At 52.8% G+C, this 14,025-nt stretch overlaps 1 protein-coding gene across 1 annotated transcript; it reads left to right on the forward strand.

The window, feature by feature from the left end:
- Positions 1-1,200: 1,200 nt before the first annotated feature.
- On the forward strand, positions 1,201-7,295 carry EFNB3 (ephrin B3). Its single transcript, XM_007522257.3, has 5 exons — positions 1,201-1,778; positions 3,898-4,190; positions 4,372-4,464; positions 4,575-4,685; positions 5,102-7,295. The coding sequence occupies exons 1-5, from the start codon at positions 1,657-1,659 to the stop codon at positions 5,509-5,511; spliced, it is 1,029 nt and encodes a 342-aa protein (XP_007522319.2). The 5' UTR covers positions 1,201-1,656; the 3' UTR covers positions 5,512-7,295.
- Positions 7,296-14,025: the final 6,730 nt, after the last annotated feature.

The raw sequence follows: 14,025 nt of genomic DNA on the forward strand, positions 1-14,025 counted from the left end.
ACATTCTGTTTTGCCATTAGGTGCCGGACAAGGGCAGGAGTCTTTGATTCAGCAGCGTCACTGTCACTAGTCTTTTTTTTTTTTTTTTTTTCATTTTTCTAGTCTGTCTTTGGGGGGTGGGAGGTGACTGTTTTCAATCAGTATCTCCCCCTACATACACTTTGCCAAATGCTGCCGACTGAAGTGGGTTCACTATATATGTATCTTTTCATTAGAGAGAGGGAGAGAGAAAGAGAGATCAGAGCAGCTCTAGCATGCAGCGTTTCAGGGCATTGAACCTGACCTCTGGGGCTTTAGACTTGAATGTCTGGTGTGCTATGCTCACACCCTCTCCAGCCCCTGAGGTGGGTTCTAAAGAGAATGTCAGCAGATTTGATTTTGAACCTCACAATCAAAGGGAAGGGACAAAGGACGGGAGACCTGTGAGGGTCTGAGAGGGAAGAGGAATGTCACCTCTGCACAGAGGTGCTGAAAGCAAGAGTTCATATACCCAAAAAGGCAAATCCTCCTCCCTTCCCCCAGGATAATTGGAAACAGCCCTTCCGGCTGAATGTGGGTTTAGGGTTGTAGGTACTCACTTTCTCCCCCAGCCCTGTTTCTCCCTACAACCAACAAAGAAGGGCTTACACTTATACTCCCCACTCCAGCCCCACCTTTTTACCTTTCACCCAACCAACCTCCAGATAACAGTAAAAGGTCCAGGAGGCTGTGACCCCAGGAAGGGGAATTCAGCCTAGCTTTGGTTTCCTGCTTGCTCCCCAGACTCCCTGTGTGACCTTGGCCAAGTCACCCAGCCTCTGTGAGCCTCAGTTTCTTTTTCCCTGCGAGGGAATCCTTAGCTCGGCCCCTCCCACTTCATACAGGTAGTCGCGACAGCCACTTCGTGCCAAGTCTTCAGGATCAAAGCAGACTGGCCTGGAGCTAAGGTGTTTGGGGCTGGGAGGGGAGAGGCTGCGGCGAGCCAGGTTTCCTTGGGGCAGATGAAGCCGGAGCCCTTCTGGATTTGAGAGAGGATGATTCCAACCGTTCAGGCGATCTGAGAGAAAGGCAAAACTCAGCCAGAGATGGGAGAGTCGGAGAGACAAAGGGGGTGTGAGAGACCGCGCCAGGGAGTGAGGCGGGGCGGGAGGTGCGAGGTGAGGGAGGTGTGGGGAGCGTGGGCTGCGGGCTCGTGCCGCCCGCTCCGCCTCGAGCTCCAGCTCCAGTTTTTCCCTCCGCCATGCTCTCCCCCTCCCCGCCTCTCCTTTAACTCCCCCTCCTGGGCTCGGGACTGGTTTCCTCCCTTAGCCCGCTGCCCTCAATCCCAGCGAGGCTGGGGCTCCGGCTCCCCACCCCTTCCTCGCTCCCAGGCCGGGGCGCCCCATGCCGCCCTCAGCCGCCCCCGGGCTCCCCCAGCCCCCTACTTAGGCCCGCCCACAGTCCCGGGGTGCTGGAGCGGGCCGGGGGCGCCTGCATTTTGCCCCTGGGACGGCTCCCGCGCGCTGAGCGCTCCGTGTCCAGGGCGCGGGCAGGGCAGGAAGCGGGTCCGCGTGGGAGCTGCGGGCATCAGCCGGCCGGGTGGTCGGGGCAGAATAGCCCGCGCAGCCGAGGCAGCCACCCCAGGGGCTGCACGACTTTGGGGGAGTTGGTGCCCCGCCCCCAGGCCTTGGCGGGGTCATGGGGACCCCCCATTCTGGGCCGGGGGGCGTGCGAGTCGGGGCCCTGCTGCTGCTGGGTTTTTGGGGGCTGGTGTCTGGGCTCAGCCTGGAGCCTGTCTACTGGAATTCAGCGAATAAGAGGTGAGCGAACCGGGGCTGGAGAGACCCCACACCCTTCGGTGCAGAGGAGGGGGCCTTTGGGGAGTCTGGGGGCTGGCTTCTTTGAGCTGAGGAGGCCGGAGGGAGGGTGCCGGTGCAACCTATGGGAGCTGGGGGTACCTAGACAGAGGCGATGGTGGGAGCCAGACTCCCGGGGCGCGCACACAGCTGGATGTCGGTGGTGATAGCCATGTGTCAGGAGTTTGCAAGACCCCCAAAGGGCAAAGATCCGGAAGTTCATGGGTATCCTGGAGAGCAGCGGGAGTGGTGGCTATTTCGGGTTGTAGGAGACCTGTGTCCTGCCGGGGGCTGGGCTTGGAGAGAGCCTGGTTAATGTCAGCTCTCAGGAGAGCCACTGAGTAGGTGCTGCTGAGGCGTTGAGGGGAAGGGCAGGGTGCCTCCCTCCCCAGAAGGGACTGAAGATTGGGAGGGAAAGGGGCTCAGTCTGGGGGTTCAAGGCACCCGACTCACTTTGTTTCCGACTCCCAACTCTTGCCCACAGCTGGGAGGGTCAGTAAGCCAGGGCGAAATGATTTCTCAACCAGAAGGCGTTTCTGCCTTCCCAGTTTGGGAGCTAATTTCTGGAAGAAAGCAGGAACCCCCCCCCCCCAAGCCCCCTCTTTTCCTTTTGCATCTGGAGTGCTGAGAGCTCTGTTCCACCCTCCCCCATCTTTGCTGCAAACTCTTCCAGCAGACCCTCCCTGGCATGCTTACTTTGCTCTGGAAAAAAAAGGCCAGGGGGTCAGATGAAACTTCAAGCCACAAAGCCACACAGGCTTGGAACAGAACCCTTGGGAGGTCATCTGGGTCCCTTACATCTGTGCAGATTGCAGATGCCACTCCCAGTCAGCAAGAGTTGTGTGTTTTGAAAAGTTCTTCCTTCCCTGGGGAGGCTGTGTGAGGCCATAGAAAGGGATGGGCTTTGGAGCTCAAAAAGCAATAGGACTTAATCCTAGCTGAGCGATCAACGTTCAGCACTGTGGTCTTGGGCATGTCACTTAACCTTACAGCTTTTATGAGGATTAGAGGTAAGGTGTTTGAACATATTATATGCTCATTAAAGGAGAATTAGGATTACTGTTCTCTGTACCTCACAGCCTCCCTCACATTCCCCCCTGTCCTGGCCTCCCTCCCATATCTCTTTGGGCATAATTGCAAAATATTTTTTTTCTGTCTCCTTCTTGCCAACTCTCAGCTATAGTTTGAGTACCAGGTGCTGCTTGAGGACATGAGTTAGACTTCTGACAGGGTAGGAAAGGAGAAGTTGGGGGCTCTTTGAGTGGGTATGAGGGAGTGGAGCAGTTGGGAGTCTGTGACATACCAAGCAGCAGTTCCCTGGGGCCCAGTTCTGAGCCCCTGCCTGCTGGGCTCAGAACACAGGGAAAGAAAGGCTGTGGTGGTTAACCGTTAACTGGTGTGATTGTCCTGGGCCAGCCCATGCTTAGGCCAAGGGAGATGGACCTTGTGTTGGCTGTGGTTGGAAAAGTCAACACTTTCAATTCCAAAACAATAAGCTACTTTCTCTAGCAAGTCTGAAGCTAAGAGCTGTGGGGTGGGGTACCTGTCCCGCAGACCCTGCCAACCATTACCCTTATTTAAGGCCATTGCTGGGCCAGATATTTGCCTCCTATGGTATGGTCTAACTTAGGGCACTGGTCTGAGTCACCCTCCACAGCCCCACCCTGCCCCCCTTCCTCTGGAACTCCCTCACTTTAGTGGTCACTTGGGGAAGGGGAGGGAAGGGTCTGCCCCTGTGGTTGACTGTAGACTCATGAAATCACCTGGGAGGGGTGGGCTGTGTGGTTCCAGAGAGGCCAGCTCCTTGGTAACTGGCATCCTGTTGCCATGGCAACGGAGCTGGTGATGGAGCGAGAGATGGCAGTGTGCATGTGGCGAGGGCGGGCTGCAGAGTGCATTTGGGCACACCAAGGGGCAGGAGACCTCTGAGCCTGGCTTCCTGCTGCTTCCTTAGTGCCAGCTCCATCAGAACAGACTTTCCACTCAAAGGCTGCCCTGCAGGGGGTGGGGAGAGGGAGGCACAGTCTGGGGACCAGTCCTCTGACACCTCTCTTCCTTGTGTCCCTCACCTTCTTCCCTGCAGGTTCCAGGCAGAGGGCGGTTATGTTCTCTACCCTCAGATTGGGGACCGGCTTGACCTGCTCTGTCCCCGGGCCCGGCCTCCAGGTCCCCACTCCTCTCCTAATTACGAGTTCTACAAACTGTATCTGGTAGGGGGTGCCCAGGGGCGGCGCTGTGAGGCACCCCCTGCCCCAAACCTCCTTCTCACTTGTGACCGACCAGACCTGGATCTCCGTTTCACCATCAAATTCCAGGAGTATAGCCCTAACCTCTGGGGCCATGAGTTCCGTTCACACCACGATTACTACATAATTGGTACTACTGGGAAGAGGGCAGGCTCAAATGGGGAGGTGCTGTCAGAATCCAGGGGGACAAAGGAGTGGGCCACAGGAGCTGGGGGAGGCTCCTGTCATTTCAGGTGTGGGGGCCTGGGCATGAGACAGAACCAGGGCTTAAATGAAGTGTCAGCTTCCCTGTCTGCTTCCTCTCTCCTCAGCCACATCTGACGGAACCCGGGAAGGCCTGGAGAGTTTGCAAGGCGGCGTGTGCCTCACCAGAGGCATGAAGGTGCTTCTTCGAGTGGGACAGAGTGAGTGTGGCTGGGGCACCCCTCCTGGAGCTGAGGGAAGTTGGGGCAATACCACCATGGTCAGGGGCTGCCAGCTCAGCATTTCTTTCTTGGGTCTTCTCCATTTCTAGGTCCCCGAGGAGGGGCTTCCCCCCGAAAACCTGTGTCCGAGATACCCATGGAGCGAGACCGAGACCGGGGAGCAGCCCACAGTCTAGAGCCTGGGAAGGACAACGTTCCAGGTAGGAGTCCAGGGCCCAGTGCTCCCCATCCTCCTCTGCTCTCAGTCCCCCAGCTTCACTGCCTGCAGCCTTTCCCTCCCTTCTCAGTTTTTTGGGGGGTAGTGATACAAGCAAGTGGAGAAGAGAGAATGGGAGGGTGGGAAGGGAATGGAAGCCAAAAGAGGAAAAGACTCAATTAGAACTAATTAGCCAAGTCAGTGCTTCAATCAGTGCTGTCAGAGAAGTGGGGAGAACTACTTGGCAGAGCTGAAGGACTGGACACACCTGGATTCTGAGCAGGGCTGTGGGAGGGGAGCCCCCAAGGGGCCTGGGCACTACTGGGGAAGCCCATGGGGACCCTCAAGACTGGGTATCCAGTGCCCAGGTGGCTCCTTCAGCCCCTCCCCCTCTTTCCTCCTCCACCCCTTCCCTGCCAGGTGACCCCACCAGCAATGCAACCTCCAGGGGTGCTGAAGGCCCCCTGCCCCCTCCCAGCATGCCTGCAGTGGCCGGGGCAGCAGGGGGGCTGGCGCTGCTCTTGCTGGGCGTGGCAGGGGCTGGGGGTGCCATGTGTTGGCGGAGACGGCGGGCCAAGCCTTCGGAGAGTCGCCACCCTGGTCCTGGCTCCTTCGGGAGGGGAGGATCTCTGGGCCTGGGGGGCGGAGGCGGGATGGGACCTCGGGAGACCGAGCCTGGGGAGCTAGGGATAGCTCTGCGGGGTGGTGGGGCTGCAGACCCCCCCTTCTGTCCCCATTATGAGAAGGTGAGTGGCGACTATGGGCACCCTGTGTACATCGTGCAGGATGGGCCCCCTCAGAGCCCTCCAAACATCTACTACAAGGTATGAGGGCTCCTCCCACCTGACTCCTGGATCCAGCCCTTCTCGGGGTGCTCCTCCAGTTTAATTCATGGTTTGAGAGACACCTCTAGCATTTCCTTGGCCCCCTTTGCTCCTCCAACTCCTTTGCTCCTCCTGGCTGGTGCCCTCCTTCATGTTTAGGATTCCTTCCGGCTTCCTCCTTCCTGCCATCCAGGTTGGCCCTGTGCACCCCTTTGTCTCCACATTCCTAGGTCCTTTTGGGGGGTGGGCGGAGGCTAAGCCTTCTTTTCTGATGTTGGTCCAGGGGTCCCGTTCGCCTCATCCACAGAGAGCTAGGAGTGGGAACAGTCTGTCTTTGGTTGTCGCCTCTCCCTTTCTGCCTCTCACTGCTTTTCTCTTCTTGTCTCCTGTCTCTCTCTTGTCCTCTCTCTTTTCTGTCTCTAGGTCTGTTCCTCTCCCCAAGCACCCTCCTCCTCCCTCTCCTTTTACCCTCTTGGCTTCTTATTCTGTGCCTCTCCCGGGTGGGGGCATCAAAACATTTTATTTCCCCAGCTCCTGTCCTCTCTTCTGACCTCTCTGACCAACCACTCCCCTCAGTCTGCCAAAAACGGGGGCCTTGGGAGGAGGCTCTGGTACTCCACCCCAGCTAAGGGCATGGGCAGCAGGGTCTCCTTCTCTGCCCTGCCCCAGGCCTCTACGTACTTACTCCAGCCATTTGGGGTGGTGGGGTCATGACAGCTACAATGAGAAGAAGTGTCCCATTTTTGTCCAGTGGCTGATAGCAAGATATGAATAAGCCTGTTGGGACACATATGGACTTTGATGCTGAATGGACCACTTGGGACAGGAGGTGACTTGCTCCAGACAAGAAGTAACCAGGCCTGGACAGAAGTGGCCTGGGAAGTGGCAGAAGCAGTACAGCAGGAACTGGAAGTGCCTTCATCCAGGACAGGAAGTAGCACTTCTGAAATAGGAAGTGGTCTGGCTGGAACTTGAAGTGGCCTAGTAGGGGGAGGATCAGGGGTGGTGAAAGATGGACGGTTCGTACTTGATGGAGAAATGAGGGCAGGAAGAACTTCCTGTTTCAGGAGGAAGCTGGAACTTGACTGACTGTAAGAAGATAGGGTGGACTTGGGAGGATTTTGCTAGTATTTAGTGGCACTTCCCAGAATCTCCCTTCCCTTGTTCTCTGTGCTGATTTTAGGACAGCTATGCTGACTGCCATCTTACTGCGGCAGGCCCACTTTGTCTTGTTCTTCCCTCTCCATATCCTGATATGATCTCTGTTGTTCAGCAGGACTACCCCAAGAACCCATGTGCTGTCTCCCAGTAACCCAGACCGACGCTGTCTTGTTCAACATATCCTCATTCCCTTCAAATTCAACACAGCTCCCTTAGTGACCAAAATGGTGGCTTACTGATTGGTCTAGCTGACAGTGGTACTTAACAATTGCTACTGTTTCCATGGTGACCAGCTTATACCTCGTCCTGCCTTCTAGTGTACCATTGGGTGTTGCCTCAGTTTCCTCCCCAGCTCAGTTTCTTTAGATCAGAGCTGCCCTTGGGCACCAAGGTGGCCACCTCAGTCACCAGCCAAGATGGTTGCTTTGTCTACCAGAGGTTAAATCATCTCTCTGGTGCTGTAGTTCCCAGCTCCTTCCTGATTTTTCTAATTCCTTCCAGGGAACAGGAAGTTGATATTGCCATGGGGGAGGTGGCGGGGTATGGCCGTCACCTCAATAGTTTTACTGTAAAAGGGAAATTTGAACAAACAAACAACAACAAAAAAAGAATAAAAAACTTCAAAAGTTGGCAAGAAGGCTGGAGAATGACTCAGTGCTAAGTGGGATAGAGACCTGGTGGTTTGAACTGCTTTCAAGCAGAGGGTTGGACTGCATGAAGGGGGTGGGGGTGATGAGTAAGAGACTGCTGTGTTGGAGGGGTGGCGTGGACACTAGGTGAGGGCTATCTGTCTGCATGTAGAGCCACCTTCAGGGGAGGGAGAGAAACCATTTGGGAGTGGGAGTTGCCTGTACACTTGGGTGGGGATACGTTCACACTTGGGAAGCCTGAATGGGGACTGCCAAAGCAAAGTGCCAGAGACAAGGCAAGTCCCAGTCAGAAGCAAAGTAGGAATACACACTCACATGTTGAAGTCTCTTCTCTGTCACTCCTACTGGAAGCATCAGAGGGAGTCTTGCTACTGGGGAGAAGGAATGTAAATGCCCAGCTGACTCAAGAACCCCCAACACCAAGCTGCCCCTCCTCTCAGTCCCTGTGTGTCCCTCACCCGGGTCCAGCCGCCCTCAACACCCAGGTGCCAAGCTCCCTAAACGCAGCCTCATTCTCCTGCCACAAAAGCAGCCATCCTGGAGCCACTCTGCAGGGGTCACAACCTCTGCCCTACCCATCCCTCTCCTGACTTTCGGTCTTCTCCCGCTGTCTCCCATCTGCCTGGAGGTCAAGGGGTCTCCCTCCCCTTCTTTGGTCCAGTGGACCCCCAGCCCCTCCCCGTCTGGGCAGGATGCCTGGGCTCTGAGAGGTGTGGGCACACAGGAGGGAAGTGGAAGGCTGGCAGGCCAGGTGCCTGGGAGGTCTGGAATCCACCCCTGCCTTGGAGCCAGCACTGGAGCTGCCCGAGGTGGGGAGGCTTGAGGGGGGTGGAAGGGCTGGTCCCTGCCCCTTAGTGGGGGTTGGTTGTTATGGCAACATCCCCTTCTCCACACAATGGGAAGCCCCCCTCAGCCTCCCGCGTGGATGCAGCCGACAGCCCCATCGCTGGCTATCAGCCTCAGGGACTTGGCAACCGTCACTATGGCAACCCGGAGCCCAGCAACAGGGCCCAGTGAGAAAGGGAGGGGTCCAAGACTGGGGCAGGGCTGCATGTGAGAAGGGGCAAGAGAGCCGAAGGAGGAGACTCCCCCTGCACTTACACGTAGAGAACAGGTGGGGAAATGAAGGAAGAGAAGTGGAGATAAACAGTCTCCATGACAGACAAACATTTCACCAAAGCAGCCAAGACATCAAAACATGCTGAGACAGGAAGACACCTGGGGACAGATGCGCAGCTGGGCAGGGGAACAGCGCGATCTGCACGGCACCCTGGGACACACCCCCTCAGAGCACCGGCACACCCCCACATCGCCAACAGGAGATCTCCAGCCCCCCACATGTGGAGCAACGTGTGTCGTTTGAGCTGTTTGAAAGTGCCATTGACACATGCCATTCTGTTTATTTTCTGGCAAAGACACTAACACACTCCTAGAGTAACTGCAATGAAATCAATAGAGGGGCAGGGAGACAGACCTTGGTCTACTCTCCTGTTCATTCATTCTCGCAGTATCATTAAATGTCTGCATTGTTCCAAGGATAGGAAATAGATGGTGATCAAGGCAAAGTCCCTGCTTTAATGAAGTCTCATTTGGATAAGAAACATATCAGTAGAACATTGCAGATAAGTGATACAAACATAAGAGTAACTGCAGGAGAGCATGGAGAATAACGGAAGTGCTAGTGAGTAGGTCAGAAAGGTGCATCTGAAGAGGTGACATTTAATGAGAACCTGGACTAATGAGTAAGACACACACACTATGAGGACGGGTCGGCCAGGCGGAAGGGGCAGCGAGCACACAGTGCAGAGGTGAACAGTGAGAAGGAAGTCACACACACGCACATACACACATACATTCCGGATGTGTCCTGGCCTTCCCAGTCTCATCCTGCAGGAGAACAAATCACCTGGGATTTACAATCCACATTTTATTTTTACTTTTATATTTTAATCTTAATTATTTTGGATAGAGACAGAAATTGAGAGGGAGGGGAGAGCTAGGAAGGGAGAGAGGAGAGACACCTGTAGCTCTGCTTCCCCGCTTGTGAAGTTTCTACGGTTGCAGATGGGGACCAGAGGCTTGAATTCTGGTCTTTGCATGCTGGAACATGTGTGCTCTACCGAGTGCACCGCCTCCCAGCCCCAATCCACATTTTAGAAGTCAGTCTATCTTGGCCTTCCATTTCTCCATCCTTCTGTTTATTTTATTTTATTCCCACTCTTTGTTTCTTGTGCATATTGTGAGTTGTTTTATTTAAAAATTTTTTCTAATGTATTTATTTATTTATTTGAGATAGAAGTCTAGAGGGGAGGAAGAAATAGGGAGAGAGACAGACCTGCAGCCCTGCTTCACCACTTGCGAAGCTTTCCCCCTGCAGATGGGGACTGGGGGCTTGAACCTGGGTCCTTGTGCACTTTAATGTGTGTGCTTAACCAGGTGTGCCACCACTCTGCCCCTATTTCTTTCTTTTTTAATTTTTTAAATTATATTTATTGATTGGATAGAGGCAGTCAGAAATCGTGAGGGAAGGGAGGGATAGAGAGGGAGAGAGACAGACACACCTGCAGCCCTGCTTCACCACTTGTGAAACTTTCCCCCTGCAGGTGGGGACTGGGGGCTTGAACTCAGGTGCTTGCGCATTGTAACATGTGCGCTCAACCAGGTGTGCCACCACTCAGTGAGTTGTTTTCTCAATTAAATTTTAAACCCTGGGAAGGCAAAGATGAGCTGGGGGCTGCTGAGATTAGTGGTAGAACTGCTAGTTGTGACTAGAGCAGAAAGGCAGAATGGAAGTAAAGGAACCCCGAGGGCTGGAATCACAGAAGTTAAGCTGCCCGACCCCACCCCTCAGTTTAAGACAGTCCTGGAAGGAATCGCAGGTAGCTCAGCAGTTTAAGCTCTTGGCACGAAGTGCAAGGACCGGTGGAAGGATCCCGGTTTGAGCCCCCGGCTCCCCACCTGCAGGGGAGTCTCTTCACAGGCGGTGAAGCAGGTCTGCAGGTGTCTCTCTTTCTCTCCCCCTCTCTGTCTTCCCCTCCTCTCTCCATTTCTCTCTGTCCTATCCAACAACGACAACATCATCAATAATAACCACCACAACAATAAAATAACAAGGGCAACAAAAGAAAAAAATAAATAATAATAAAAATCTTTAAGACAGTCCTGGAAGTACTTTCATCTGTGTTACAGATGAAAGCTCAGACTTTGCTTTCCAACAGAAGTAGGGCAGCATTACAACTGGAATTTCAGTTAGAATAGAAACTGGAACTTCCTAAGGAATGCATGGGGAGTAAGGAACATGGGGTGTCCCCTTTGCCCAGGAAGGGTCTGGTGACTCACCTGCACTAATGTATAGGTAGATATGCAAATAGTCTTGAGAAAAAGGGACTCTGCTCTACCACTGGTAGAAATGCAAACTGGTGTAGTCCCTTTGGAAGACTGCACGGAGAGTCCTTAAACAAAAAAATGGAAGTACTTTATGATCCAGCAATATCACTCTTGGATATTTACCCAAAGGAGACTCAAACACTGATTCAAAGGGACATATGTGCCCCTCTGTTCACAGCTGCATTATTCACAATAGCCAAAGGGTAGAAGCAGCTTAAATGCCCACCAACAGATTATTGGCTAGAGAAGTCATGGGATGGGAGTCGGGCGGTAGTGCAGCAGGTTAAGCACACATGACATGAAGCACAAGCACCAGCGTAAGGATCCCAGTTCGAGCCCCAGGCTCCCCGTTTGCAGGGGAGTCTCTTCACAGGTGGTGAAGCAGGTCTGCAGGTGTCTGTCTTTCTCTCCCCCTCTCTGTCTTCCCCTCCTCTCTTCATTTCTCTCAGTCCTATCCAACAACAATGACATCAATAACAACAGCAATAAAGGGCAACAAATAAATATTAAAAAAAAAAAAAGCGAATAAATAAATATTTTTTAAAAAGAAGTAGGGGGCTGGGTGGTGGCACACCTGGTTGAGTGCACATGTTATAGTGCACAAGGACCCAGGTTTGAGCCCCCAGTCCCTACCTACAGGGGGAATGCTCTACACGTGGTAAAGCAGTGTTGCAGGTGTCTCTCTGTCTCTCCTCTATCATCCCCTCCCCTCCCCTCCCCTCTTGATTTCTGGCTGTCTCTATTCAGTAAATAAAATTAAGATAGTAGAAAAATAAAATAAAGAGTTAAAAAAAAAGAAGTCATGTGATATATTTTCCATGGAATACTACTCTGCAATCAAAAAAGATAATATTGAGTCTTGTGGGACAAAATGGATTGAACTGGAAGCGACTATGTTTAGCAAAATAAGTAGAGATGAAGACAGCTACTGGATGGTTTCACTCATATGTGAAATCTAAAATCTAGAGAGAACTGATACACATGAACTTGCAAAAAGAAAAAAAAAAAAACACCCAGAAGCAAACTGTTCCTAAAGCTTTATAAGAATTATGGTGGTGGGGCTGGGTGGTGGCACACCTGGTTGAGCACACATGTTACAGAGCACAAGGACCCAGGTTCGAGCCCCCAGTCCCACCTGCAGGGGGAATGCTTTGTAAGAAGTGAAGCAGTGTTGCAGGTGTCTCTCTGTCTCTCCCTCTCTATCACCCATTCCCTCTCAATTTCTGGATGTCTCTATCCAATAAATAAAATAAAAAGAAAAAAAGAATTATGGTGGTAAGGGAGTTGGGCAGTAGCGCAGCGGGTTAAGTGCACGTGGCACAAAGTGAAAGGACTGGCATAAGGATCGTGGTTCGAGCCCCCGACTCTTCACCTGCAAGGGGGTCATTTCACAAGTGGTGAAGCAGGTCTGCAGGTGTCTATCTTCCTCTCCTCCCTCTGTCTTCCCCTCCCTCCTCTCTTCATTTCTCTCTGTCCTATCTAGCAATGACAACATCAGTAACAACAATAATAACTACAACAAAAAACAACAAGGGCAACAAAAGGGAAAATAAATAAATATATATTTTTAAAAAAGAATAATGGCAGTTGAGGGCCAGCGGTAGTCTTCCCTTCCTCTCTCAGTTTTTCTCTGTCCTATCCAGCAACATCAATAACAACAACAACAATAAACACAACAATGATAAAACAACAAGGGCAACAAAAGTGGAAAAAATCGCCTCCAGGAGCAGTGGATTTGTGGTACAGGCACCAAGCCCCAGTGATAACCCTGGAGGCAAGAAAAAAACAAACTTTGATGGTGGGTGATGGATGCAGTGTGAAACTATACCCTGTAATCTTACAATCTTGTAACCTACTATTAATCACAAATAAAAAATAAATGAAAAAGGGGAGCGGTTGGTGGCACCCCTGGTTGAGTGGATATATTACAATGCACAAGAACCCAGGTTCGAGCCCCTGGTCCCCATGTGCAGGAGGAAAGCTTTGTGAATGGTGAAGCAGTGCTGCAGGTGTCTCTCTGCCTCTCTCCCTCTCTATCACTCTCTTGATTTCTGGCTGTCTCTGTCCAATAAATAAAGATAATAAAAAAATTAAAAATAAAGTAAATGAAAAAGTGAAAAAAAATTCTCCTGAAATCATTTTATTTTTTAAACTATATTATTTATTGGAAAGAGACAGCCCAAAATAAAGAGAGAAGGAAGCAATAGAGAGGGAGAGAGACAGAGAGACACTTGCAGCACTGCTTCACCACTCACAAAGCTTTCCCCCTGCAGGTGGGGACCAAGGGTTCAAACCTCGATCCTTGTGCATTGTAACTTGTATGCTCAACCAGGTGCGACACCACCTGGCCCCCAAGTCTTATAATTTTCTACAACACAGTTAAGCCATTAATAAAAATGTTTGAAACTATATCTGTGGGCAGACAAGGAGGGAGAAAATTTGCAGGATACAGGAGAAATGTGTGAAAGTGGCATCCTGAAGGGATTTGTAACCAGGCCCCAGGTATCTCATCATTCTTGTAGGCTACTGAAACATTTACTGTTCAGGGTCCCAGTTGCCACCAGCTCTTATCCCAGTTGTCACCAGCTCCCTCCAGCCTCGGTGGCTGGCAGCGGTAGTGGGGAGACTGAACAGCCTGGGGGGGGGCGGCAGCTGGTGAGTGGGGAGGAATCTGTGTGCTCAGCAAACAGTGGCCTCAGTACCCAGTGGCTGCTCCTCCTTCATCAATCAACCCCAGCCAAATGTCCCTGCATTCCCACCACCCCAAGGGGACTGGGGCTTGGCCAGGGTCCCCAGGGGAGTGAGCTGGGGGTGGGTGGGTGGGTGGGTGGACGACGTGGGGGTGGCACTTGGCTTCTCATCTCTAGTCGTCTGTTCTCTCTTGGAAGCTTCCAGCTCTTCATGTCATGGAATGTCTCTCTCCAGGCCCCTAACATTATGAGGGCATCAGCTACAAATCACCTGCGGGGGTCTTCTGGGAGGCATGGTGGGGAGGGATGAGTCAGGGCTCCTCTGGTTCTCACGGTTAGTGGGGAGGCTGTTGGCACTGAAGACCTACCCCCCCACCCCCCACCCTCGCCAGCTGGCCTCTCTATCCCTGACAAATGCTCTGGATGGCAGGCGGAGACCCGACCCCCATTAAGATCCTCTCTCTTTCCACCTTCTTCTAGCATCCAACACTCATTCCTTACTTCCCACCAAGATCCAGAGATCTGCCCCGCCCTTCGCCCCTCATCTGTTGCTCCCATCTGGGTCTCTAGACCTTAGCCTCCTTCCCCCTCCTCAGCCCTTGCTCCCCTTGGGGACCCAGGCGTCCTGCCCA

The sequence above is a fragment of the Erinaceus europaeus genome, chromosome 12 (genome assembly GCF_950295315.1).
Source record: "Erinaceus europaeus chromosome 12, mEriEur2.1, whole genome shotgun sequence".
Lineage (NCBI taxonomy): Eukaryota > Metazoa > Chordata > Mammalia > Eulipotyphla > Erinaceidae > Erinaceus > Erinaceus europaeus.

What these genes read in the sequence shown, in the direction of transcription:
- EFNB3 (XM_007522257.3), top strand. Translation starts at nt 1,657, where the DNA reads ATGGGGACCCCCCATTCTGGGCCGGGGGGCGTGCGAGTCGGGGCCCTG. An exon ending in TGGAATTCAGCGAATAAGAG is followed by an intron (nt 1,779 to 3,897) that starts GTGAGCGAACCG and finishes TCTTCCCTGCAG; the next exon opens with GTTCCAGGCAGAGGGCGGTT. An exon ending in GCTTCTTCGAGTGGGACAGA is followed by an intron (nt 4,465 to 4,574) that starts GTGAGTGTGGCT and finishes CTCCATTTCTAG; the next exon opens with GTCCCCGAGGAGGGGCTTCC.